Source organism: Hemiscyllium ocellatum, chromosome 5 (genome assembly GCF_020745735.1).
Source record: "Hemiscyllium ocellatum isolate sHemOce1 chromosome 5, sHemOce1.pat.X.cur, whole genome shotgun sequence".
NCBI classification, from domain to species: Eukaryota; Metazoa; Chordata; class Chondrichthyes; order Orectolobiformes; family Hemiscylliidae; genus Hemiscyllium; species Hemiscyllium ocellatum.
Window position 1 is genome coordinate 73,034,958 of NC_083405.1, and position 27,996 is coordinate 73,062,953.

The 27,996-nt window shown below is 39.4% G+C and overlaps 1 protein-coding gene across 1 annotated transcript in view; it reads right to left on the reverse strand.

Moving 5' to 3' along the window:
• Positions 1-27,996, reverse strand: part of LOC132816073 (contactin-associated protein-like 2) — a 1,374,393-nt gene that overhangs the window by 1,208,943 nt on the left and 137,454 nt on the right. Inside the window, exon 3 of the mRNA XM_060825502.1 lies at positions 7,520-7,667. Coding sequence (XP_060681485.1) covers positions 7,520-7,667 — 148 coding nt within the window. The remainder of the gene's footprint in view (positions 1-7,519; positions 7,668-27,996) is intronic.

The window sequence follows — 27,996 nt, forward strand, 5'->3', positions numbered from 1 at the left end:
GGCGCAACATCGAGGGCCGAAGGACCTGTACTGTGCTGTATTTTTCTATGTTCCATGTTCTATAATGCACTCACTCCCTGCGACGCCCACCTCTCCCTGAACAACTCCAGGGTGTTGGTAGACACCGCGTACTCCTTCTCCAGGGACTCCTGGACCCCCATGTAATCCCCTGTTAATATTGGTCAGCCAGTGACTCCTGATTGGCCCGGGTTAACAACACCTATCAAGGATCTTGTAGTCACCAAGGTCTACCTGGTTGCAAACACTCCGAGAAGTGCACTCTTTTGGGCACTGGTCTATGAGTTTACCTACTCAAGTCAGGTTTTGTATGACTCCTTTGCTCAAGGTTTGCATAAAGATTTGTAGCTTGGGTGCCGCTTGCCTTGGTTGTAGGGATGTTCGCTGAGCCGGGAAGTTGATTTGCAGACATTTTGTCCCCTGTGTAAGTGACATCTTCAGTGCTTTTTGGAGCCTCCTGTGAAGCGCTGTTGTGCTGAGTCTTCTGGAATTTATTTGGTTCCATTCCTGCTGCTTCTGGTTGCCGGGTTTTAGAGGCAGGGCAGTCATCTATGGGTTCCATCAATAAACACATTGATCTAGACCCAATGCACCAACTTCTGCAACAAACAACTGGAACTGGCAACTGGGAGCAACAGGAACAGAACCAAATAAAGTCCAGAAGACACAGTACAGCAGTGCTTCACAGGTGGCTCTGAAGCACAGAAAATGTCACCTAGATAGGTGCAAAATGTCTGCAAATCAATTTCCTAGCTCGGCAAACACACCCAAACTACTCCTTTGCTGTCTTGAGTCCCATGTACAGGCAGCAACTACAATGCTTGCCAGCCCAGATCACGTAGAATCTCTTAGCTACTTGGCTTCGGTTCTGCGTGGTTGTGGGGTTCTGCTGTGGACTGGCCTGGGTCCCTCTGATCAGGATATGCCCTGCAAGAGGCTCTACAATTGCCTACACTCACATGCTGCTCCCTAAGCTCAGTTGGACAGGTGAGGATGTCCACTTCCATTGGGATGCCCTGTAGTTCCCATGCTCCACTGCCACATTTTCTAATGATAAAGCCAGCTGCAGTGCATGGTTGAAGTCCAGTTCTGCTTACAAAATTAATCCCATACATCAAATGGTCTCTCAGCATCCCATACAGAATTAACTCAAAATCACATGCCTCTGCCAGTCGTCTTAACCTCGTCAACAGCCAAATAAAATGAATAGTGTCTCAGATTAGAGGAGGTTTGTAACTTGCTTTTAACAAAATGATTGTTAATGCTTTTATCAGAATATGGTCCAATGTCAAAGTGCCATAGAAACAAAGAAGGTAGGAGCAGGAGCAGGCCATTTGACCACTCCAGCCTGTTCCATCATTCCATAGGATCATGGTGATCACTGAACTAAATATCCTAATCCTGCCCTCCTGCTCTATCACTTGATCCTTTTCACCACAAAAGTTCTATTGTCTCCTTATTGAAAACACAAAATATTTTGGCCTCAGCCACTTTCTATGGTAGCAAATTCCACAGGCTCATCACACTCCAGTTCAAGAAATTTCTCTTCATTTCAGTTCTAAAAGATTTCCCCTTTATTCTTAAACTGTGACCCTTGGTTGTAGGCTCCCCACCATTGGGAATATCCTTCCTGCATCTCATTTGTCCAGTCTTGTTATAATTTTGACCGGTTCCTACGAGATTTTCCCCTCATTTTTCTAAATTATTCCATCTCCCCTCACAAGTCAGTCTTGTCATTCCAAGAACCAATCTGGTAAATCTATACTGTACTTCCTCTATAGTAAGAATATTCTTCCTCAGATAAGGGGAGAACAACTGCACTCTACATTTGAGGTGTGGCCTCACTAATGCCCTGTGTAATTGCAATAAGACATCTTTGTTCCTACGTTCGAATCCCCCTGTATTGAATGCCAAAGTAGTTTGCCTTCTTTACTGCCTGCTGCACCAGCACTCTTACTTTGTGGCTGGTGCACAAGGATACCAAGTCTCATTGAACATTCCCTCTCTCCATTTACAGTCATTAAAAAGTGATGTGCCTTCCCAGTTTTACTATCAAAGTGGAAAACCTCACATTTATCCACATTAAACTACATGTGTGATGCATTTGCCCATTCACTCAGCGTGTCCAAATCACACTTCAACCTCTCTGTATCCTCCTCACAGCTTACTCTTCCATCCAACCTTGTGTCGCCTGTAAAGTTTGAAATATTACATTTAATTCCCTCATCAAAATCATTATTTATTGTGAATAGCTGGGGTCCTATTAATAAACCCTGTAGTACTGCACCAAGCACTGCCTGCCATTTAGGGGGGAAAAAAAACATTATTCCTACTTTGTTTCCTTTCAGATTACCAATTTTCTAACCATTTCAATACATTATCCCCAATCCCATAAGCTTTAATTTTACACATTAATTTCTTATAAGGGACTTTGTTGAAAGCCTTCTGAAAGTCCAAAGAAACCATATCCACTGGCTCCCTGAACAACTTTATGAATTACATCCTAAAGAATTGCAGTATATTAGTCAAGCATAATTTCGCCTTTGTACATCTATGCTGACTGTGTCTGATTGTGTCACTGTTTTCTCACTGCTCTGTTTAGAAAATCCTTATAATGGACTCTGGAATCTTTACCACTGACATCAAACTCAATGGTCTATAATTTTCTGTTTTCTTACTCCCTCCCTTTTTAAATAGTGGAGTTACATTAGCTTCCCTCCAATCTGTAGGAACTGTTCCAAAGTCTAAATATACTTATTGAGTCATATTAGAGCCATGTAGAGTCATTCCATAGCCCTTCTTGTTGGACAGATCCATGTCCGGCTTTGTGGAACATATAAAAAGCTTTTATTTGTAAGTGAAGTTAATGCTCAATGCTGACATTATGCCCAAAACGTCGAATTTCCTGTTCCTTGGATGCTGCCTGACCTGCTGCGCTTTTCCAGCAACACATTTTCAGCATCATTATTTTGTTGCAAACATTACAAATGAATCCAGCCACAGCAGTTGTCCACAATACATGCAAGATGCAGAGAAAGATGCAGAGAAGGAACGGATGCATCTCAAGCCTAAGACTAACACTTATCTCCAATGGACACCAAGCAGCCTGCACAGAATGAGGTCAAAGCTAAACATCTCTTCAGGTTGCACAAAAGGTATAGGAGAGCCAGAGTCTATTGGCTTTAATGCCATTTCCTTCAGGTGATAAAGGTGCAGTATCAGCACAAACAGAGGTTGTCCCAGACACTGTTTTAGAGCCATGCCAGGTACTTGAGCAGGGCCTGTAACCTGAAGAGATGGGTGGCCATCCTATCCTAGTGGCCATTAAGATAACAGCCATTAAGAAGTCACTGGGAACCTATGTGGGTTCTCTCAATTATCCATACACACATGTATTAAGGCCATAACCAGTGCCATTTGTGCTAGATCACATCACTTTATCTAACTACCCCTGACGAAGGCAGTGCTACATCCTGAGCAATAAGTTTCAACAACAAACATAGCTGTCCTTCTGCATATGCAGACATGATAGACTGCACATACATCAGGCTGATAGGTTCACATCATATTGCAGCTGAGTTCATCAATAAGAAAGGGCTTCACTCCACTAATATGCCAGACGTTTGTAGTATATATTGTATAGTATATAAAGTATTATAATGCCAATTTCCTTGAAGTTGTAGTGTTCCTGCTGCATTTGGGAACCCAGATTACTGAGGGACAAAGACTACTCTTTGTGACTGTGTTACTCTACTCCTTAACTGAGCGAGTATCATCAGTATAATAAAGCTCATTCTTCAACAAATTCCAATGATGAAAGGACAACCTAAAATGAGGTTCTGCTGCTTGTCACATTACCCTAGCATGCTGTGTAGTGCTCAATACAACTAAGGCAGGCAAAGACAGGATATGATAGATGCTGAAGAGCTGGGGGAGTGGGAACAAACTTTCAGGAAGATGGTCGAGGACACTGACAAGGAGGAACGTCATCTTCCACATGAGAGCGCAGCAGCATCAGGCGCTACAAGCCAAACAGGATTTAATTAACTCCTGGTTCCAGAAGATGTGAACTGGGATCTGTGATCATTCAGTGCCTGTAAAACCATTGGTGCTTGACATGCATAAAGTTTGTTTTAGTTCCGAGAGGTAAATGCAGCTTCCGTTTGAATTGTGCTCACTTTTGGTATATAAAATTGAATGTCTTGAAGTAATTGAAGACTTTGTTATACCTAATGCTCCCACACTGAACAGTGACAAGATACTGGCCTACAATGTGCATAAGGAGCAGTGACTTGGAGGGCTGAAAGAGGGAATATGGCTTAACACAGGTAACCTGTGACCAGATGTTTAGACCACAATAGGTGTAGGACCGTGCAGCTGTGTTTATGAGGAAGTATCATCAATGCTACTTACATGCCATGTGTGGCATTGGTTTGTGACTCCTCTGCCACTCTGCTGAGGGGGATTTACGAACTGCTAACGCTTGACCAGACGTTGGCTGAGCATCAAAGAATGCGCCATTGCCAGGGATGCCAGGAAATCCCAGGATATCCCGACAATGGCAATTACTCACAGTTACATAATTGGAGAAGTGACTAGTAATGGACAAGAGGAAAGCCATATGGGCATGTTAGGTAGTTAAGCTTGCACACAAGAAAAACTGGTGGATCTCTTGGAGGGAAACACCCTGTGACACTTGGCAGAAATACAATTAGCCAAAAAATGCAAAGATTCATCATATTTCTTTAAGGTATAATGAAGGGGGTCACGCGGTGTTCTGATTTCTACCTGACTACAAAATAGATAGATAGACTGTTAGATATTAAAGGATGTCCAGTTTATTATCTCGGGAAGAAGTTTCAAATTGCTTAAATTCCGAGATAATGGTAGAAGCATCCACTTTGAGAGTTATTCCAAGCAGCTAAAGTTCAAGCTCCCAGGAAAACTTTGAGAATGTCAAGTTGTAAATAGCTATGCTTCAAACTTTGAGAGTTATTCCAAGCAGCTAAAGTTCAAGCTCCCAGGAAAACTTTGAGAATGTCAAGTTGTAAATAGCTATGCTTCAAACTTTCCATTTATTTCCAACATAACAGGGAGTTCAGGCCTCAAGGATAGTTAATTAGCATTTCTAGCTGAGGAAAGGGCCTTGTGATTCATGTTGCCATGGAAGTGAACTTTAACAGGGGAAAGTATCGAAGTTCTCTCTGAAAGCTCAGAGAAGGTTTGTCCGCAGGGATCCCTGGGAGAGATAGAGGATTAGACAGCAGCTCCAGATAGCATGACACTGTGATTAACTGTGCAGGAATAAAGGTGCGAGCTTGCACTGGGATTGAAAAGTTCATGAGGACTTAAAATGAGGCTGAAAGATTCACCTGGCTTGTGCAAGAGATCTCCAGGGAAAAGCCCTCACTGTGAAAGATAGCTGTGAGTTTAAAAGTTCTCAGGTTTTGATAGGAAAAGAACAGAAATAAGCCCTTGGGAGCTAAAAATCACCTTGAACTGATTCTGATAGAACAAAATGCTGAATTAAAGGTTAGACTCAAGCGTATCTGTGTGGTGTGTTCTTGACTGTGCTAAATGAACAAGTGAAACGTTTCTTCTGTATTTTCACATTTCAGTTGATTGTAAAGATAGACTTTAGTCAATACTGCTCTTCACATTTGGCTACAGTAAAATGCACCTCTAGTATCATCAGCCTCAAAACTGTGCTCCAAACAAAGAAAGTGAATTGAATCTCGCTGGCTCTTTTCCTGGCTTGTACAGATATGATGGACAAAGTGTTTTTTTTCTCTGCCAGACATGTCTTATGATTCTAAAATTATTAAACAACAAAATCTTGTCATGTCATTGGTTCGACTACCAACTGAATGTTTGAATTTCTTAAGTTGGGAATTGGTAAGAAATATGTCCCAAAGGTAAAGGCAGCATAGTTACTAAGCGTATGCCAATATCACTAACTTTCTATTAGTACACTCAAATAAATTTGCACAGATTTTTTTGATTTATGAAATAACTATTGAACTGACTTCTCAAGCTAATTAGAAATCAGTGTCCTGCCCAGGCTAATAGAAAGCATGGATCAGGTTTCTCTACTGAACAAAAATTACTGCTTATTACAAGTAGGGCTTGAGTTCCAGCACACTGCTTCTGTAAGTTGTAACAGCATGACTGATCTCAAATGACCCAGAACAAAAGTTTTCTCACAATAGGCTAGCCACAAAACTATTAATTATAAATTAGTCACTCAATAACAGGTTGTAAAAATTCTCTATTTTCTTTAACTGTACTTGTTCTTGAATCCATGCATGTGTGATGAGTGATTGACATAGTGTTTACACTCTGTGTGAAGAAATATTCAACTTTATCTTAGACTCACAACAAATCTGCTACCAGTTAGTTAAATTGACCATTTGCTAAAGGAGCTGCTGTGGGGTGCTAAGAAACACACATATTTACCCTGCCAAATAAAACCACACTGATAACAGAGAGTAAGAGTATGGGCTGCAGTTTCTTTCTCTTCCCCTGTCAGCAACAATAGACTGAAACAAATATATTATTCAATTTATTTTACAAAATGAAATAAAAATGATCATCAATTTTATTCATGAAATTCACACAGATGGCAATGATTCACAGCTACAGACAAGTTTGAAAGTGTTGAGTTTTATGATAAACAACTTTGGAAAATCAAACCTGCATAATACAAATACGTCAACTTCATTGGTTGAATCCTTGCAAATGGATTGGACATATATGATATATACAGAGAAGGAAAGGGGACATTTTAGTTTGCTTTGTTAACATTGTGCTACATTTTATTTTAGAAAAAGCATGATAGGCACATCATGAGCGCATGAGTGTTGGCCAATGTATTTCCAGATAAATATTAATACATTCTGCTGTTTCAGCTCAGGAAATGGACAAAAATGATTGGCAACGTTGTTTATTTTAACTTTAGCTGTCAAACTTATTCTCTTTTTAAGTCTGTTCCGACTTACCTCTCTGTACCCAGAAAAACTTTGAGGATAGTACAAATCAATTTTTATCTGTTAGTTAATCAAATGAATCTCTGTGATTCCAAAAAAACTACATTAAAATACCACTCTCCCTCTGAACAAAATACACAATATTTGGCTTCTTGAAAATGCTTGTTTTTCCAGATTTGCATTTTTGTTTCTACGTGAAATGTTTCCTAACATAAACCAAAGCCGAAAGCAAGAATTTGCTGCTGAGGTTTAAGGAAGTTACCACAATGTCATCAACTAAAAACAGAAAATTCTGTAGAATCTGCATTCAAATGAAATGTCTCTCATGCTAAGTGAACTGACAAAACAGTAACCAAGTTGCCAAATCTTGTGTCCAAATATAAGCCTTCAAAATGCATAAAAACCTCTGGCAACTTATAAGTGATCGTGTTACTTAGGTAATATGTGGCATTGAAATTCACATTCTGTGGTTTGTATGTAAGGATGTTCTATTTCATACTTATAATAATACTTACAGTAGGGGCAACCAAAGACTTCAATTCTCAACCCAATATGACCTTCACCATTCCAGTCCAGTGGTACTAAACGTACATAGCGTGCTGTAATTGGATGCTGTAAATCATGTCTCACTACTCCATCTGAGTTTGTGTTTCCTGCAAAGGCCTGTGGGGAGCAAAACACAGAATGCTTAATATTAGAAAGTTATCATAGTAGCTGAAAAGCAAAAGTTCTGATTTAACTGATTTTATGAAAGCTAACACCTTTTGCAATACAAACTTGGTAAATAGTTTCTTAATTATAATGTTTTAGGCTGTACAGTAATACAAATCAGGAAAGTAAATTGTTTTAATTTTCTTACACTGTCAAACATTTGTACATCAAGAACATTGGCTAAAATAATATTAATTTACAAGTGTCAAATTGTTTTTTCTGTGTTCTCCAACTGCAAGTGTTAAAGCACGGCGGTGGGGGGGGGGGGGGGGGGGTTTGATTGGGGCAGTATCGTGTGTTGCATAAGTTCTACGGTATGTAAGTCATCTGGGGGAGGAGAGTTGCAGGTGGTATGGTAAGTATGGGCCCAATTTAATGGGCTAACTCCTGAGTAACTATGTATTTAACAGTCTGGCTTTTCATCAGTACATATTTTACTTAATTCCATCAAAACTCTTCAAAATCTCCAATTGTAAACAAACCTTTCAGAGGGTTCCATGCATGGAAGATTCGCTAAGCAAAAAATTGTTCAGAACGTGATAAGATAGCAATTCCTTTGGGTCCCCATGCACAGCTTCTACCTGTGCTGGAATTACGATTGTTTTGGAAAACACATGACAATGCTTTATCATTACAGCTTATTGACGAAGATATTATGAAACTATACAGATCACGTGGATGGGCAAATAAACTCAGATAGAAATGAATATGGAAGATATACAATGTAGGGAAATAGATGTGACATCTTGAAAAATGTCCATATTACTGAGGAGGAAGTCCTGGATGTCTTGAAATGCATCTACAAATCCCCAGGACTTGAAAAGGTGTATCCTAGAACTCTGTGAGAAGCTAGGGAAGTGATTGCTGAGATATTTGTATAACAGATAGTCACAGGTGAGGTGCTGGTAGACTGGAGGTTGACTAATGTGGTGCCACTGTTTAAGAAGGGTGATAAGGACAGGCCAGGGAACTATAGACCAGTGAGATTGATGTCAGTGGTGGACAAGTTAATGGATGGAATCATGAGGGAGAGGATGTACATGTATTTGGAAAGGCAAGGATTGATTTGGGATAGTCAACATGGCTTTATGTGTGGCAATCATGTCTCACAAACTTGATTGAGTTTTTGAAGAAGTAACAAAGAGGATTGATGAGGGCAGAATGGTAGATGTGATATATATGGATGTCAGTAAGGTGTTCGACAAGGTTCCCCATGGGAGACTGATTAGCAAGGTTAGATCTCATGGAATACAGGGAGAACCAGCCATTTGGATGCAGAACTGGCTTAAAGGTAGAAGACAGAGGGTGGTGGTGGAGGGTTGTTTTTCAGACTAGAGGCCTGTGACCAGTGGAGTGCCCCAAGGATCAGTGCTGGGTCCACTACTTTTTGTCATTTATATAAATTATTTGGATGTGAACATAAGAGGTATAGTTAGTAAGTTTGCAGATGACACCAAAATTTGAGGACAGCGAAGGTTACCTCAGATTATAATGGGATCTTGATCAGATGGGCCAATGGGAGTTTAATTCAGATAAATGCAAGGTGCTGCATTTTGAGAAAGCAAACCTTAGCGTGACTTATACACTTAATGATAAGGTCCTAGGGAGTATTGCTGAACAAAGAGACCTTGGAGTGCAGGTTCATAGCTTCTTGAAAGTGGAGTCATAGGTGGATAGGATAGTGAAGAAGGCATTTGGTATTCTTTCCTTTATTGGTCAGAGTATTGAGTACAGGAGTTGGAAGGTCATGTTTCAGCTGTACAGGACATTGGTTAGGCCGCTATTGGAATATTGTGTGCAATTCTGGTCTCCTTCCTATCGGAAACATGTTGTGAAACGTGAAAGGGTTCAGAAAAGATTTACAAGGATGTTGCCAGGGTTGGAGGATTTGAACTATGGGGAGAGGCTGAACAGGCTGGGGCTATTTTCCCTGGAGCATCGGATGCTGAGGGGTGACCTTATATAGGTTTACAAAATTATGAGAGACATGGATAGGATAAATAGACAAAGTCTTTACCCTGGGGTGGGGGAGTCCAGAACTACAGAGCACAGGATTAGGATGAGAGGGGAAAGATATAAAAGAGACCTAAGGGGCAACTTTTTCATGCAGAGGGTGGTACGTGTTTGGAATGAACTGCCAGAGGATGTGGTGGAGGCTGGTACAATTGCAACATTTAAGAGGCATTTGGATGGGTATATAAATAGGAAGGGTTTGGAGGGATATGGGCAGGGTGCTAGCAGGCAGGACTAGATTGGGTTGGGATATCTGGTCGGCATGGATGGGTTGGACTGAATGATTTGTTTCCATGCTGTACATCTTTATGACTCTATGCCTCTAAATACCTTTTTGCCCAATGGTCAAGTTTATTGAACATACTAGAATGTTTGGAAAATTTATTTTGCAGAAGTGTAAAAGCATTTTTAATGGGCTGTTGAACAACATGATTAGAGATTACCACGACATTCTTTGTTGCGATTGTACCTGAGGCAGGTGGAATACATGGTTCAAGGTTGAACCAATTAAGTTAAATCACCCAAAGAGTTTTGTTGAGTGAGGGTCATGCACCTGTGTATTATATATGTTTACAGATTATTGAAATGGCAGGACAAGTAGAGAGAGCAGAAAGTGTACAGCATCCTCAACTTTATCAATAGGAACATAGAGTACAAAAACAAGGAGGTGGTGTTGAACTTTTCTGGACACTTGCTAGACCTCTGCTGGAGTAACGTGTATAATTCTGGATGCCATATAATTGAAAAGATGTAAACCATTGGAGAGAGTTCGGAAGTGGTTAATGAAAATGGTTCCAGGAATGAGGGGCTTCAATTATGAAGGCAGATTGAAGAAGCTGGGAATGTTCTTTTTGGAGAGGAGAAGGCTAAGAGAAAATCTTAGTTTTCAGACTCACAAGTGAGCTGGATAGACTAAAAGGAAAAAGCAACTTTCTAAAGGAACAAGAACAAGAGAGCATAGATTTAAAGTGATCTTCAAAAGAAGCAAGGGTGAAGTGAGAATGTTTTTTCACTCTGAGTAGTTGAGGCATGGAATGCATTTTTTGAAAGTATGATAGAGGCAGGTTCAACTGAAGCATTCAAGTGAGCATTGGATAATTATTTGGATAGAAATGACATGCAAGGATATGGGAATTGGCACTAAGTAAACCAATTTCATATAACAACCAAGCGTAGGCATACTGGGCTGAATAGCTTCCATCTGCACTGTGAAAGAATTTTTGGGTGGTTGAGATGAGGTGGGATTGGGTGGGTTGAGGTGGGAAGTGGCACATTCTCTTTGTGGCTCAATTGACCAGCGTTAATACTGTTTGAATAGCATTTGGTAATTTATTTTCCTTTGTGGACTGTTATAGTTTATATTTTCAGGTGCTTGTTTTAATTTGCTAAGAGTAATGTAAAAGAAAAGTGGAAATGATTATTTTGATTGAGGTCACAATCAAATCCAGGATTGCTTCGCATTTGACTATCCCAGCTGGGAATCAATTGTCACCTCACAGAGTGAGGTACATCTGAAAGGTAATTCACTTAATTGTAATAAAATAGTTTACATCAAGATACAATGGCCATTTTCATACAGTGTAGCAGCTACATTAGCTTGCCTGACTTGGGGTGTCATTATAGGGGATGGACTTTCTAAGACTACAGGCCATTTGTGTACCTCAGAACAATAATCAAAATGGCTGAGTGTAAACACAATTATTTGGCATGGAGCAAAGAGTATGGTGAGATTGTTATATGGTTGTGAATTTTTGTTGCAAATGGAGATGCTGACAAGCCTAGGAAATTCCCTAAGAGTTGTCAGTTTAGTCAACAGTCAGAAATTTGATGGCTCAAGCTCCTTGCCAAATCTTCAGTGAATAGTCTACACCGACACAGTGGCCCTGCTCATTCGTAACAAATGATGGGGGAGGGGGGCAAATCTAAATATATAAGCTAATCAGTGGTCATGACAAATTTAACAACAAGATCTGATTTAAACTTTATTTCTCTGTTTCCCAGATGCAAACAACCAGATTGCAGAAGAACAGCCATGTCACTGGGTAGATTCATTTAGAACACAATGTATGATCAATCAGATTATTGGGTGTGTGGGTCAGTCATCTCACATAGGATGTTGGTGTGGGACAGGGAAAGTCAGTCAGATTGTTAGTGGAAGTCAGTCAGATCACAGGTGAGGTATGCTTAACCAGGCCATGGAGAGTGCATTTAAGAGCTATGACTTCAGATGCTCAACATCATTCTCTTTTTTATTCCATCAAACAAAGGCTCATCCCTACCTCTCACTGCTTTTTAGACTAGACTTACAGTGTGGAAACAGGCCCTTCGGCCCAACAAATCCACACTGACCCGCCGAAGCGCAACCCACCCATACCTCTACATTTACCCCTTACCTAACACTACGGGCAATTTAGCATGGCCAATTCACCTCACCTGCACATCTTTGGACTGTGGGAGGAAACCGGAGCACACAGAGGAAACCCACGCAGACACGGTGAGAACGTGCAAACTCCACACAGTCAGTCACCTGAGTCGGGAATTGAACCCGGGTCTCAGGCGCTGTGAGGCAGCAGTGCTAACCACTGTGCCACTGTGCCGCCCACAAATGCTTCTACATAAGATCCAATAATTTCACTGTGGCAGGCAAATCATCCAAGCACAGTGCCAAGTAATATCTTACATTCTTCTCTCTGTCTTGCAAGACAAAGTGGTGCACAATAGAAATGAGCTCCAAAATTCCACCCACTGAGTCCAACAGGGGAAATGGTTCTCTGCATCATCAGTCTAGCTGCAATACAGCTCAAAGCATCCATTATCACTGGACACTCCACAATGATGCTGTGTTATTGCTTGCTGGCCTTCTCATTCTTGAGCATCCTCATCTTTCCAGTATGATGGTGAGAGCACAAATCTCTTGTTTATCCCACTGTCCCTTTCTGATTTGAGATCCAGTATTTAAGGATTGTTGTCACTGCAAGTCAGGAACAAGCTGGAGCTAGAAAACACACACCAGCTTTGAGAATACAACATTATTTGATCTGACACGTACCCACCAACTCATCTGCTGGAAAAGTATATACCTTAAAGGCTGGTACAGAGGGAGAATCTGCATGTAATGGACCACTGAGCACGACTGGACTGCAATCAAGCTAGAGGAAAAGATTGCTCATTCGCTAGTGCCCCTCAATGTGAGTTTGCCTACAAGTTCTGTTATGCACAAAAAGGATGATGGAGCTTTGGATTCTCTTCCACAAATAATAGTTAACACTAGATCTGTTGCTCATTTTAAATCTGAGATAGATAAATTTTTGTTAAGCAAAGGTATTAAAGGATATGGGTGAAAAGCAGGTAATGGAGTAAGGCTGCCCATCAGCCAATGGCAGAATAGGCTCAAGGAGCTGAAAGGCCGATGCCAGTTCCAATCTTCCTACATAGGCAGTGCTGACTAGGCCAACATTTCGTACTCACTGCTAATTGTCCTGGTGAAGGTGATGGTAAGCGACCTCTTTGAACTGCTGCAGTCCTGCAGATGTTAGCACTGAACAACTTGACCCAGCTCTTCATTTAAAGCTTTGATTCATCCTTTCCACAGTGGATTTGGTGACATTCTCCCTCACAATATTGGCAGACACAGCTCTGAAGTAACATCTGGTGTCTAAGCTTCTCCTGTTTCTCCAGTGAATGCCAGCTCAGATCTCATACAGGACGGGAAGCTCAGAGAGAGGTCCTATGATGTGCTGCAAATGTTTGGGCATCAATTAGACATTGATGAAATTGTAGTCCTTGCAGTTCCTTTAATTTTTCCACATTGACATTAGACTCCAGAATGCCAGCAGTGAATGGTGCACCTTTTCTCATGGCAATGCCACATTTTCTCTCATCCTGTCCATCCCAGTTGAGGAAAAACATTTCTTCCCAGATGCTCTAAAGAATGGCACACTGGGAAAGGTTCATGATGTTACCTGTTACCATCTAAAAAGATTCAGGTGCACAATGATTCAATGTGCCATTGACATTTATATCCATTGGCAGTGCCTTCTTTACCAAAGTTTGAAACTCTAGGTTGGTGAAGGAATGGACACAGTGATGCCACGATGTCCTTGATGAAAATTAAGTATTTTTAAGGCAGAGGTAGACAGATTCTTAATTGCCAAGAGGATGAAAGATTACCAGGAATATGGAGGAATGTAGAGCTGATGTTAAGATCAGCTCATCCGTGAATCTCAATGAATAGCACAGCAGGCTTGAAGGGCTGTATGGCCTCCTCTTGTTCCTTGTCCATGTGAAATTGAGTTGGGTCAGGTGCAGTTAAGAGAAGTGCTCTCAAAAATCTCTTCTGTGGAGACCCTGTGCCTTCTTTGCAAAACTTTAAAATTTTGCAAATTTCATTTCATGTTCTTGCAAACCTAAAAGCATCAGTGACCATAGAACCCATATTCTACTCACTAGATCCTGCTGCCTCCCTGATTTCAGAGAACATTCTAGATTATTTCAACATTACACCATCACATATCCTTGACTTTGCCTAAGCAGTGGTAAAACAAAAACAACTCTGTAAGAATTGACAGTGAGCCCTCTGAAGGATGGCATTGTGAGAACCTGTCCTGCTGCTGTCAATCTGGTCACCTGGGAGTGATTAAGAGGTTCAGTCCCAGGTGTTAACCAAGCTCTCGACCAGCTGACTATATTTTGCTAGGGGCAAGATATTAACTCACTCCAAACTTCTTCGCTTGATCAAAGTTAAATTCAAAATTGTCTTCAGAATCAGGTCAGGAAGGTAGAGCAAAGTTTTCTCATTAAGCTTAGTGCTGATCACATTCAGAATTTAGATAATTAAAAGTTGTAGTTCATCTCATGACATGGATAAAGCGTTACTTTTTGCTATTTTCTCTGTTAAAATTTTTTTTTGTTATTCATTCATGGAACATACGTATCGCTGGCCGGAGCAGCATTTATTGTTCTTCCTTAATTGCTCTCATGAAGATGGTGGTCAGCTGCCTTCCTAAATTTGTTGCAGTCACTGAGGTGCAGGAACATTCATTGTATTGTGCTGTTGGGGAGGGAGTTCTTGGATTTTGACAGTGAAGGAACAATGATATAGTTTCAAGTCAGAATGGACTGTCACTCAGGGCAGAACATGCTGGTTGCGCTGTTTCTTAGAAGATGCTGTTACAGGAGAATTGGTGAGTTAATGCAGTGCATCATGTCAATGGTAGAAACTGCTGCCAATGCAACCAACAAGCAGAGCCACCCAGAACAGCAATTTCAGCAGATACATGGGAACATCACTTTCCCTCTGAGGCACTCACCATCCTGATATGTAAATATAGCACCGTTCTTTCAGTATCACTATACCAAAATCCCGGAATTCCCTCCATAACTGCATTGTAGGTCTACCAACACCAAATGGATTGTAGCCGTTCAAGGCAGCACAGCACCAGTTTTTCAAGGCCAACCAGGAACAGATAATAAATGCTAGCCTAGCCAGTGACATCCACACCCAATAAATGAATAAAAACAGCAAAAAAAGTAGTTTTCCATTTTCAAATTACCCTGTTAAAGTCTACATTTCTCAACTTCAAAGTTCATTGGTTAAGTTTTAGCCCATTCAGTTTGCCTATGAATATCTTTTTGTAATTTTGTGCGTACAATATTAGAATCTATGTCTTTGGAAGTGTGGATAAATAGTAAACACATTGCTCTAATTTCAAAACTTATTTCCAGAAAAAAGGTTAACGTTTGTGACACTGACCTTATTGTTTTCCAAGTGTCTGTTAAACTGAAGTGAGCAACTGCTTTTTCATGTGGAAATAATATTACCAAGAAATAAAATGCTGTTTGACACAATACTAGAGAAAAGATGGCAATTAGGTTAGTTCTTATAAACTTTTTATTAAAGTAAAAAAGTGAGATCAGTTTTGTTTACAGAAATGTTCTCCTCAGATGTATTTTCCCCTCTCTCTGACTCTCATTGTCTACTCCATCATCATCTTTACTAAAAAAAAGGGGACTCTTGCAAAAGCAACATTCCACTGACTCCCAGCTGTCTTCCAGTATCCTGTCAGGAAACCCCTGTGAGCTTAACATTAGATGTTGGGAGGTATATAGCTCAGAGTCATGCCATATCCTATTGTCATCTGTCGGTTGCATGTGCAAACAGTTTATCTAATGCTACTCAATGTCAATGGTACCTGATTTTCCCTTCTTTAGTCCCGAAACAGTAAGACCAATTATATTGCCTATACCACCATCAGTTAATACCAGTGATCAAATGTTTATGCTTCATTTATTTCACACAAATAATTCTACAAGTGACTTTTGATGATTTATAATTTGGGCATTTTCTAAAATACTAAATCCATAATTACAATAGGAAATTAAGAACACAGGTATCTGTGTATCTGTGATGCTGGGGACTGTAGATGAGACCAAGATGGGCCATTCTCATGGCACTTCTGACTGAGGATTGTTGCAAATACATTAGGTGTTTCTTTTGCACTGATATACTGGGCTCCCATATCACTGAGTTCAAGTACAGTTACGGAGAGTCCTCTCTAGTGAGTTATTTAATTGCCTACCACCAATCATGGCTGGATTTCAAAGGTCTGGAGCTGAGATCTGACCTGTTGATCAGTATGGTTTAGCGCCATCTATCACTGGCTGTTTATGCAGCTTGGTACACAAGTAGCCCTGCTTTATAGCTTCACCAGGTTAACATATTGAGGGATGTCTGGTGCTACTTCAGCTGTGCCCTCCTGTACTCTTCATTGAACCAGGGTCAATCTCTTGGCTTGGTGATAATAGCAGAGTTTCACACAGCTCTGCTTGCCATGTCTTTTATATGGTGAATCCCTGTCTATCAGGTGAATACCAAAAACAGCAGGATGAGGGCCTTAAGTTGGCTTTAGTTTCTTATATTAGTTCTCAATGGCAATAGGTTGGGAAGGCTGTCCGGGGTCCCAGCCATCACTCTCTTTCTCAGAAACGTGGTAGGAAGGCAATGTGTACCTCACCCATCATCCTCCCACCCCAAACATTCTACTGGGGAGGGCATTAATTTCCAGCCCATGAGTGGCTCAGTCAACTTCTTCTAAAAACATAATTTACTCTGCTGGAGAACTCATCCAACTGGAATATGATTGGCTCCTTCTTAATTATGTAAATAGGATTCTGATGACAAAGCAACTTTGATAAAGTGAATGGGTAAAACTGAGGCAAATAGATTTCACCATAGAGAATTGTGAATTAATTCACTTTGGCCATAAAAGTGATAAAACAAGATACTTTCAAAATGGTGAACCATGTATAAATGTACACACTTCTATTGGAAATTAAAATACGCAGTGTATGACAACGAGCTTTAGAGAAACATCCAGTGATTGTGCCATCTTCAAAGTGGTAGGGATCAACAGTTCATGAATTAGGGCTGATTCCCTAAGATTGGCACATTTACATTAGAGTTAATGGTATACAGTTCACACCTTGATCATTTTCAAGAAGGTCTGAAATTTTCCCCGATTGCCACTGTGGGTACCTCATTGTATTTGCCACCCCTGTCTGAATATAGCATAGGAAAATGGTTATTTGGAGTAGTTAGCATTACTGATCTAGTAGAATTTCTCAGGCGATATATAGAACACATCTACATCCCATGAACGTGCACACAGCATTGACTACCTCCACTCAAATACCATGTGGGACATCATCAAATCTTTCAGAAGCATTACCTGATACAACAGAAGACTGACAACAGCACAAGTGAACTTTCAATAGTAATTATTACATTTTATGAGTTTCATTTGTTAATTGTATTATTTTAATATGACATGTCTTCTGTCTGAGATTTTATTCATCTTTTGTTTAAACAAAACTGAAGTGATTTTTAAGAAATCTTCAAACATGAGTTATCAATATTTATTTTGCTTCTTTAATATTTCAAAGTAATAAGAAAAGTTTAAGGTGACTTTTAAAAGAGCTTTAAATATATATACTTGCTCATAAATATTTAACTGACTTTTTTATGAATCTGTGTAAAAAGCACCTTTTAACAAGACTGAAGAAGTGTCTACTTAAAAGCATAGTTGCTCTTTTAAAATTCTGTTTAGATGTACATGGCATTGTAAGAAGACTAAATATAACTGGAAGATTTATTTTAACATGCACTGCTGCGAAAGAGAAACATGACTTTTCCACAAAGGGTGTTTTTTCTTGTATAATAATCTGTATCTAGATAAAGAAAAGAAATAAAGAGATCACTCTCATAGGCCGGTCGGGAGGTACTATTACCCATGAGTACATAATCAAAGATCTGGATAATTAATGGGTGACAAAGATTACTGACTAAAACTTGGTATGAGGCACTTTACTGCAAGATCAATAGTTCAACGCAGGAAAATTATCTGGATTAGAGTGATGCTGGAAAAACACAGCAGTTCACCGAGCATCCAAGGAGCAGTAAAATCGACGTTTCGGGCAAAAGCCCTTCATCAGGAATACAGCTGTATTCCTGATGAAGGGCTTTTGCCCGAAACGTCGATTTTACTGCTCCTTGGATGCTGCCTGAACTGCTGTGCTTTTCCAGCACCACTCTAATCCAGAATCTGGTTTCCAGCATCTGCAGTCATTATTTTTACCACAGAAAAATTATCATCAGGTAGTAGAATGGCAATTGATATGCTTAAATCAAGGTTCTGGTACATCAGGGAACATCTTAAATAAGTCCTTTGTCAAAAGGACTTCATACTGGCGTGTTTTTCATTGCACAACTTTACCAAAATAGGAGTGACACACTCCTCTGCAGGTGAGATGGTGCTAGAAATACCAGAAAGATATTAATGTGTTGGAGCAGTTCAGAGAAGGATTGCTGGACTAATACCTGATTACCTTATGAGGAAAGGCTAGACAGGCTGGCCTGTATTCTCTGAAGTTCAGAAGATTGAGAGGTAATTGAAACACACAAGTTCCTGACATGACTTGACCAGGTCAATGGAAAGAATATTTCTTTCTATGGAGAAATCTATAATTTGAGGTCATGGTTTAAAAATAAAAGGATGCCTCTTTTAAACTGGAATGAGGAAATTTTCCTTTCTCTGAGGATTGAGTGATTGGAATTCCCTTCCTCAAAAGGTTGTAGGTGCAGAATTTTTAATATTTTAAGCAAAGATAGATAGATTCTTGATTACAATGTGGAAGAAAGGTTACCAGGGATATGCAGGAATGTAAAGTTGAAGTTAAAAACAATCAACCATGTTCTTAATGAATGGGAGAGATTGTTTGAAAAGGACCAATGGCCTCCTCTTGTTCCTTGTTTAAGCGTTCTTATCGTGATGAACTGGACACCTCCATTGTGGATGTCAATAGACCCAAATCTCATGGAGGGATACCTTCAGGTAACCTTGGTGGAGGAGGATCTGGTGGCTAATGCCTTTGGATATTGAGAGTGAGAAAGACCCTTTTTCTTTTGCAGAAAACCAACCAAAAAAAATGAAGGTGGGAAGTGAAGAAAATACCTGAAAATACTTGATGCTATCCTTTTGAACATTAAAGATCAGGTATTAAATGTAAGATCTTTGTTCCTGTTAATTAGTTTCTTGCTTTCCAACTGTTTTAACATTAAAATAGATCATGTTAATAAGATTATTTTGGAGATTATGGAATGACTACAGGCAGATATATAACAACAATGGACTCAAGAAGAACATAAAGAGTAAACTACATATATAACTCAATAATTAATAACACTGCCTACCCCACTTGTCACATTCAAAAGGAAAGTTCAGCAGATTTCTTGTCTTTCAAGTCTTTCTCACTCTCAACATCCAGAGGCATTAGCCACCAGATCCTCCATCACCAAGACGTCCTGAAGATATCACTCCATGGGTTTTGAGTCCATTGACATCCACAATGGAATTCCCCAGTTCACGTCACATACCTCCAACACCTGTGCTCCACCACCTGACCACCCAGATCATACCCCACCCATAGTTAATAAGTCATATTATTCAATGCAAATATGCAAACAAATATCACTTTCTAATTTGTTGATTTGAGTAAATTCATATTTGATAGTTCAGAGAAAATTTAGCAGTTCCACTCCAGGGGAAACAAGTAACATAACTTTATAAACTCTCATTTATAAGCCCTGTATCCAAGGCAACTGATTTTATGACCAGCAGGTTTGGCTGTATCTGTAGAGAGAGAGAGAGAAAGAGATAATGCTTCTATTTAATTATGATGCTTCAAAAAAAATCATGTTCAACTTGAAATATTTACCATTTCTCAGTACAGATGCTTCCAGATCTGCTGAATATTTTCAGTACTTTCTGTTTTTATCTTAGATTTCCACTATCCCTAGCATTTTTCTTAATTTTATTGGTAAATTGACATTATCAAACTTCAAACATTCACCACATTCACACGCAAACAAGTTTACATCATATCATTAAATTTTAAAATAATAATTACATTTTTAAAAATTTCAAAAACTTCCCAGACCCCAAACACCGAATCATTCAGTTTTTTGAAACATTGCTCTGCAGTGTGTTCTATGATGCTGTTAGAAGTAACAGTCAACTTCCAAACTAAAGTGCAAAGGTACAAGCCTTCTGTGCTGTTTCTCTTGGAGAGGGGGTTGCCACAGTGCTGCCAGTGTGTCTCCTTCTGACAAGCAGGTGGTGAACAACTTTGGATATTTTCCTGAGTGGCATTTTTAAAATGAGGCAAAAGAATCACGACTGGGCATGTTCAGGGTCACACAGATCCAGGATGGCCTTTAGTTTTGCTTTCGTTTAGTGAGAAGGTTTTCTGCTGAATGCTGAGCTAAAAGATAAGCTCCCCCTCCTGGAATGAAATCTTAGACAGTAATGCTTCCTCTTAAAAATCAAGAGATGCAGATGTGAGAGAGACAACATGTGAGAATCATAACTGTTGTGCTGAATTGTGCTAATTTTTTTTATTCCGTCCACTCATTGAGATATGACAGTGATCTTTAGCCCCCACCTCATTGTAAAGTATCTCAAGGATGTTTGTCTTTATCCATTCATTGGAATGTGGCCTGTGTGGTCAGCTGTCTTCTTGAACTGCTACAGTTCACGTCCAAGTGTGGAAAGACCTAGACAATATCTAATCTTAGGTTGACAAGTACCAAGTATTATTTACACCATACAAGTGCTGTATAATACCATCTCCAACAAGCGAGAAGTTAACTATTGCCCTTTGCGATTCAGTGGCACTACCATCACTGAATCCCTTATTATTAGCACCCTGGAAGTTTCTATTGACTAGAAACTGAACTGGACCAGTACTATGGCTACAAGGGCAGCTCAGAGGCTAGAAATTCTGCAATAAGGTCAAGACATTTTCACTGCAATGAGTGAACTAAGTCAGTTCACACTTCTCAGTGCGGCCAATGTCAAAGGCCACAGTGACGTGAGAGTGGCCACCTTTGGCATTTGAGTTAGTATGGTATCAAGGAGCCCTTGAAAAATTGAAGTCAATAGGGGTCTGGCAGAAAATATTCTAATCATTGCACCCATACCAGTGCAAAGATACATGAAAGTGGAACAATGTGACACAGTGGAAGTCTGAAATTAAAACAGAAGGTTCTGTAACTCAGCATGTCAGGCAGCTCCAATGGGGACAGTGATATGGCTAATGGTTCAAGTCCAATATGACTCTTCTGTAGAACTTAGAAGGAAGATGTTTTTTGTTCTTGAAGATCAATCTCAGTCCCAGGACACTGCAGCAGGAGTTCTTCAGGATAGTGTCCTAGTCTCAACCAACTTCATCAATTACCTTCTCTCCATCCTATAGTCAAAAGTGGGGCTGTTTGCTGTTCTTTGCAGTTCAGTTCCATTCACAACCTTCAAAAAATGAAAACAATCTGTGGCCATCTGCAGCAAGACTAGGAAAACATTCAGGCTTGAGTTTATAAGTGCAAGTCACACCGGCTTTGCACAAATTCCAGGCAATGACCATTTCCAAAAAGAGATAGTCTAATTATCTCACATTGACATTCAATGGAATTACCACTTTTGAATTAATGACTTGTCAACATTCTGGGTGTTATTGTCGATAAGAAATCTAACTTCAATCAAGTACTGTGTTTACAAGATCAGGTCAGAGGTTGGGAAGTCTGTGGCAAGAAACTTCTGTTGACAAGATACAAGTCAGGTCAGTAATAGACTATTGTCTATTTGCCTGGATGAATGCAGCTACTCACAAAATTCAGCACCATCTAGGTCAGAACACCTTCCTTGACTGCAGTATCACCCACCAGCAGCAAACAGTAGCAGTGATATGCACCAGGTAATGATTGAACTTCAGCAATTTGCAAATCCTCCTTTGACAACACACCAACCACTGAATTACATAAGTATTACTGTACAGGAGGTCATTTGACCCATTCTTTGCCATCTTGGGCAAGGGCAGTAGGTCCATGAGAGTACAACAAACTCCTAGCCACACACCATCATGACTTGGAATTTTTCCATCTTACCTTTAATGGGACAAAAATCTGAAACTGCCTTGCAAAGAGCATTGTGGATCTATTTACAAGACATATTCAGCAGTCAGTTTGAGAGGGCAGCTCACCATCACTTTCTTGAGAACAATTATAGGCAACAAATGCTTGGCTTGCCAGCAGTGATAACACCTCATGGATGAACAAAAACAGAAATTTGCCTGATCTGTTAAGACTTTCATGCATTTGTATTTTAATTTCAGATTTCCACCACCTATAACATTTCACTTTTTATTGATATCATTTTATGACAAATGGCATCAGCATGCTTTGAGAAAAATGAATTGATCCTTAGATGTGTCCACAATAAAGGCAATGCAGATTGAATCACTTGGCTAAATCATAACATATCAGGAAGGTTTTCCTTCAGAAATTTAGACAGGCAAATTCGACATTCAGCACAAGTTGAAATTTATTATTTAAACTATCTTATGCAATTCTGTAAACAAAATTCAAATAAATTCACTTGTTATTGAACAGTTACAAATTCAGATAGTTGGGCTGAATCTACTGTGTGTGACTGTGAATCTACTGTGTGTGACTATGAATCTATTTCACAATTTTTTCCATCTACATTATAATATTTCACATCTTTCATATTAATAGTTCAGTCATTGATATTGAATCCTTCTGAAAAGATACTTTCTATGCGAAATCTTTTCAGCTTACTCAAAGAACACAAACAGTATCCTCTCATTTCACATTGACTTGCAACAGAAACACACATATTAACAAAGAAGATGTGTTTGACTGAGCACTAAATATAAGCAATGGTTTCTGTTATTGAACTAAAGCTAGATAAGCATTTATTGTGCCATGCAACACTGCATCATATTAAAATGTTCAGTCTACATCAGGAGAAAAGCACAAATGCATTGGGTCACATTGTAGCCATACAATATACTGGATAGGATATAGCTGGCCCACAACAAAATATTTAAAATGGCTTTTTTTGATGTTCTTTGTGGGCAGTGAATAAACCTTGTGGCTTTTCAGGAGTTTTGCTTAAAACAACTTTGACGTTTTGATTTTTAGTTTAGAATGGAAAATTATTATACTCACAATATAAAATGAATTTATTTATTTTAAAAATTGAATTGTGTAGGATGTTTTAGAAGGTGTAGCGATCTTAAAAGGACATAGGGCTTGAAGATTTTACAGAAATCTGGTAAAAACAGATAGGGCTGGAATCTCACTTTTTTTCACTAAATTCAAATTGCATCAAATTTTCTGGAGGGATTTTCGCCATGAAGTCTATTGAGTCATCTTGCTTTATCTTATCAAACTCACCACAAACACTGGCAACCCAATTCCAATGGCATTCTTCATGTCCAATACTGACCTGTCTTACTACATGCCATTCTAAAACAACTTGTCACTCACCAGATACCTGTAGATAGACAGGCAACCCTTGCAACTACGCAATTGTTTAAAGGCCACAATGCATTGGCTAATCCATCATTGTCAGCAACAATGAACCATCTTACTACAGAGCATAGTTGACATTCCCTTCTGCATGCAATCTCATTCTGTCACTGTTGTTGCTGTTTGACCATCACACCACACAGTTTACATGTCAGTAACCATGTTGCATCTAAACAGCTTCTTTAAGTCAGTATGGCTCAGTCCTCAATGCCCTATGCAGACTCAGATCTTATATCAACTAGTAGGGGAACATCAAGTACAGACAATGCAACAGAATAATTTGAAACATTTTATTTACAGAAAGCAAATGCACACAAAATCTTACAGAGACTGACAGTTGCCCCAACAATGCAAATCAGATTTTGCATGATGACCAATGATTATTTTACAGTCCATGATGCTCTGCTTCAATCAGCAAAATCTCTTTCATTGAAAGCAGTGACAATGAGATTCTGTCGGACTTATAGTGCCTTACACAGCTGAGTTCTGTCATGGACAATGTCAAGTTTCTGTTCTGAGTGTTCTCCCCATCCTCCCTTTCAAAGACAACTGCTCTTCCTCCAGCTCCTCAGCATCCAGCACAATACCTCACTGTTTATAGAACATAGACCATAGAAGGATACAGCGCAGTACAGGCCCTTCGGCCCTCGATGTTGCGCCGACCGAATCCTACCTAAACTATACTAGCCCAATAACTTCCAAATGCCTATCCAATGCCCGCTTAAATGACCATAATTTGCTCCAATTGTGAAAGCATAGCATGCCAGGATGATGCAGCACATTCTGTTTGCACTATAATGGAAGGCTCCCTGTACTGATCCAAGTACCAGTCTGATTCTCTACTCCACCACAGTCCTGGCTGAGGCATAGTCAGCACTAAATATGTGCTTCGCATCATTCAGGGAGTTAGGCAATGGCGTCATGAGCCATGGGTGCAGTGTGTAGATCTTGTCCCCCAGCAACCAGCCTTGTGATTCCCTGGAAACTCAAAAGTACCAGGTACACGAGAGTGCTCCAGAAGTTAGGAGGCATGGCGGCTGTTAGAGTCACAGGCACACACCTCCAGGAAGTGATCACAGGTCACCTGAACATTAATGGAATGGAACCCCCTCCTGCTGATGAATTCCACAGTGTTTGGGTTCATCCCTCTCTGTGTACAGTTGATTTTAGCACTGTGTACTTGAGATAATTCATCCTCAAATCATTTTGCTGTAACTTATTTAAATTGTTTCAAGGTTGCTAAAATTGTAAGACACAAAATTAAAGCTGGAAGACAATCTACTCCAAATATCAATGTTATGATTTCATATTCTCAAACCGACTAACACTGCTGAGCACCCAAATAAAGTGAAGAGATCAGTTATAAAGTTGGACAACCAGTTTTGACCTTGGCCTGATCTATGACCTAAACACTATGTGAGTGTCCGCTGAGCAAGTTGGGATCAAACTCATTCATTGACAACTGCTGGGTATTCTCAATCAGCTGTAACCCACAATCAGTGTAATGCACTATCATTCCATATGTAATTGACATATACAATTAACTGTGTATTGAATTTTAAAGAGTCAACTTCAACAGTCATTAATCCATTCTGGTCTGTGACTGTAACTGAAAGGTACAAAAAGCCTCAATGAAACCGCTGAAACGTGGTTGGATTATGTTCACAGAGTCTACTGACTTTTTTTGTTACTAACTTGCTTACAATATCCTATTGGAGGAAGTTTACAAAAGCTGTTTTGGTGCCTTGTACAAAGCTGCAAATACGCAGTCTTATTTGGCTTTCACTCCCTGAACATACTCTGCCTGGACAAAGAACATGCTGCCCTGCCAAAGTTGTACAACAAATCTTGGAATCCATATATTTCATAATCATTTAATGTGGTTTGACAATCCTGTTGGGAAGATTCAACCCCACACAATTAAATTTATTTGCTTGAGTCAGAAAATCTGGTATCCTATTTGTCACTTTAGACTCAAAGTATTAAAGCCTTTTTGATCAATCATCAGAGGTTAGTTTCTGTTCTGGTCAGATTATTGCCAAGAAGAATGCAAGGAGGAACTACAGGATTCCTAAGCTCCTGGGTTTTTCAAATAAGGTGCAAGGCTTGAATCTACTTCTTTATTTCTTTTGTTTTCAGAGAGTAGATCCTTGCATACGCATGATGTTACCTCATGTTAATGAAGTTATAATTGCACTTCAGCAAGTTCAGAAAGTGCTGCCCAATCATAGACTCAGACCCAACATTACAGAACCTCTTTTGCATTTTACAAGTGTGCACTGATCCCGTATGGTCTGTGTTTTGCCTATTATGGAGGAACATGCTGTTTAAATGATCAGTCAGTTAGTGAGATGGTTGGTTAATGAACCTAGCATTGCATCCACTACTGAAATTCATACATAACTTTGCTTAAATCTGTGATAGGCAGAATGTTTTTAGGCCTGACTGAAGTATCCTGTTAATGAAACATACCACTCACATCAACTGCTTGGTAGCAGTGTGAAAAGATTTGTGTGATCAAACTTTTGAAATAGTTTGCTTTTCTAGGCTAATTTTAAGCAGACCAGACACTTCTCAGGTCTGAAAGCCTTTGGCCCATTTGTAAATTTGCACAATACATAACCAGAATTAATCTGATGACAATAGACATTGTCCCACAGGATAGCTTTGATGTGCTGTATATCTGCAGGATCCTGGGAATTTCTGGTACCTACACCACGAGCTCCATCACAAATGAACCCAGATGTTGAGAGGATAATACCAACTTAATACCCAGGGTGAAAAATGGAGAGTGGGCAGAAGGCCTGTTTTACTTTCCAGTGCAGCACTGAGTACATGCTACACAATAGGATGTGTCATCTGTTCGATGAGAGACAAATTGATGTGGACAAAAAAAAACCTTGATTTTATTTCAAGGCTGAGCTGGAAAGCTATACCACCCTATTGGTGTACTGAACAATATCTATACCTAAATCAGCATAACAAACAGGTTCTCTGGTCATTGCTGTTTGCAAGTTTGCTGCATACAAATCATCTGCCAGGTTTCCTAAATTATCGCAGTGACCACATTTCAAAAGTATTTGATTGGCTGTAAATACTTTGCTTTGTCCTGAACATATAAATTCAAGTCATTCTTTTCTTTATTTAATGCTGGAATGCAGATTATTTATATTAAGCTCATATTCTAACAGCTCCTCCTCATACCGATATAAAGTAGCTTGAAAGTTGCTTCATAGTTTTAGTACATTGATGAAGGATGGGCTGCAGGCTTATCAGGTTGTGGAACCAGAGCAGGCTGAAGACCACCTTCAGATGAGGAAGGAAAGTAACATTTCAACCGAAGAAACCCACACTCATCAATTAAAAGAAGATCAAAAATGAATAACTAAATGAATTTGAAGCAAAGTTAGCACTTTTCTAATTTCTCATTTTCTTTCGTATGTAGAAATCCAACTAATTATTCTGAGCAACAAGGATGACTATTAATTCTAGTTAGCAAAACTGTCACTTAAAGCTGAGGCTTTTGTTCGCTACGAACATGCGTCCATGTATATTACAAACATGCGTCCATGTACAAGTTAAGAAAATAATAAGACTGCAACCAAGACATATTTATATTATGGTTTTGTATGATAGATGCATTTAAAATTATGAAAGGACCAGGTGGATATAAGTACACTGTTTCTCGAAAGTAATTGGCCATGACAAAGGGCCTTAGATACAAGAGACTTAAAATAGAGAGCAGAAGAAAGTTTGTAAACTGAGAGGTGTGAGACTGATAGAATCTCATTTCAAGGGTTAATGGTAGAGCCAAATAATATGCTTATGCTGACATTTGTCTGGATCAGTACATGATGGAAAAAGGAGTGAAAGAATATCAGAATCTGTTTATGCAGAAGGTAAAGCCGATGGAGATTGGCTGGTCTGAATGGCTTGGTTCCATGTAGTAACCTCTATCGGTTTCTCGACATGTCTACATACTCTTCCAATAGTAGTGTGTGCAAGTGTGCTGAAGGATATTCAAGTACTTCTCTAGTTAACTGTATACATTGGAAAACTTGAATGGGAGAGCAATTAGGAATGGAAAAATGCTTGAAACTGTTATTATTCATAAGACTTAACATTAATTATTATTTTTTATTTTTCTATTCCTTTTTGATGAAGAGTAGAAATTTTGATGTTACAATGAATTATAAACATCAGAGGTGTTTATGAAAAATGTTATGAAAAACTCGTACATCTAGCAGTCAGGTTATTACAAGATACATCTCATTGGAATTCATAGATAAAATTACATGCTGCATTTTAAATGTTTATTTGTTG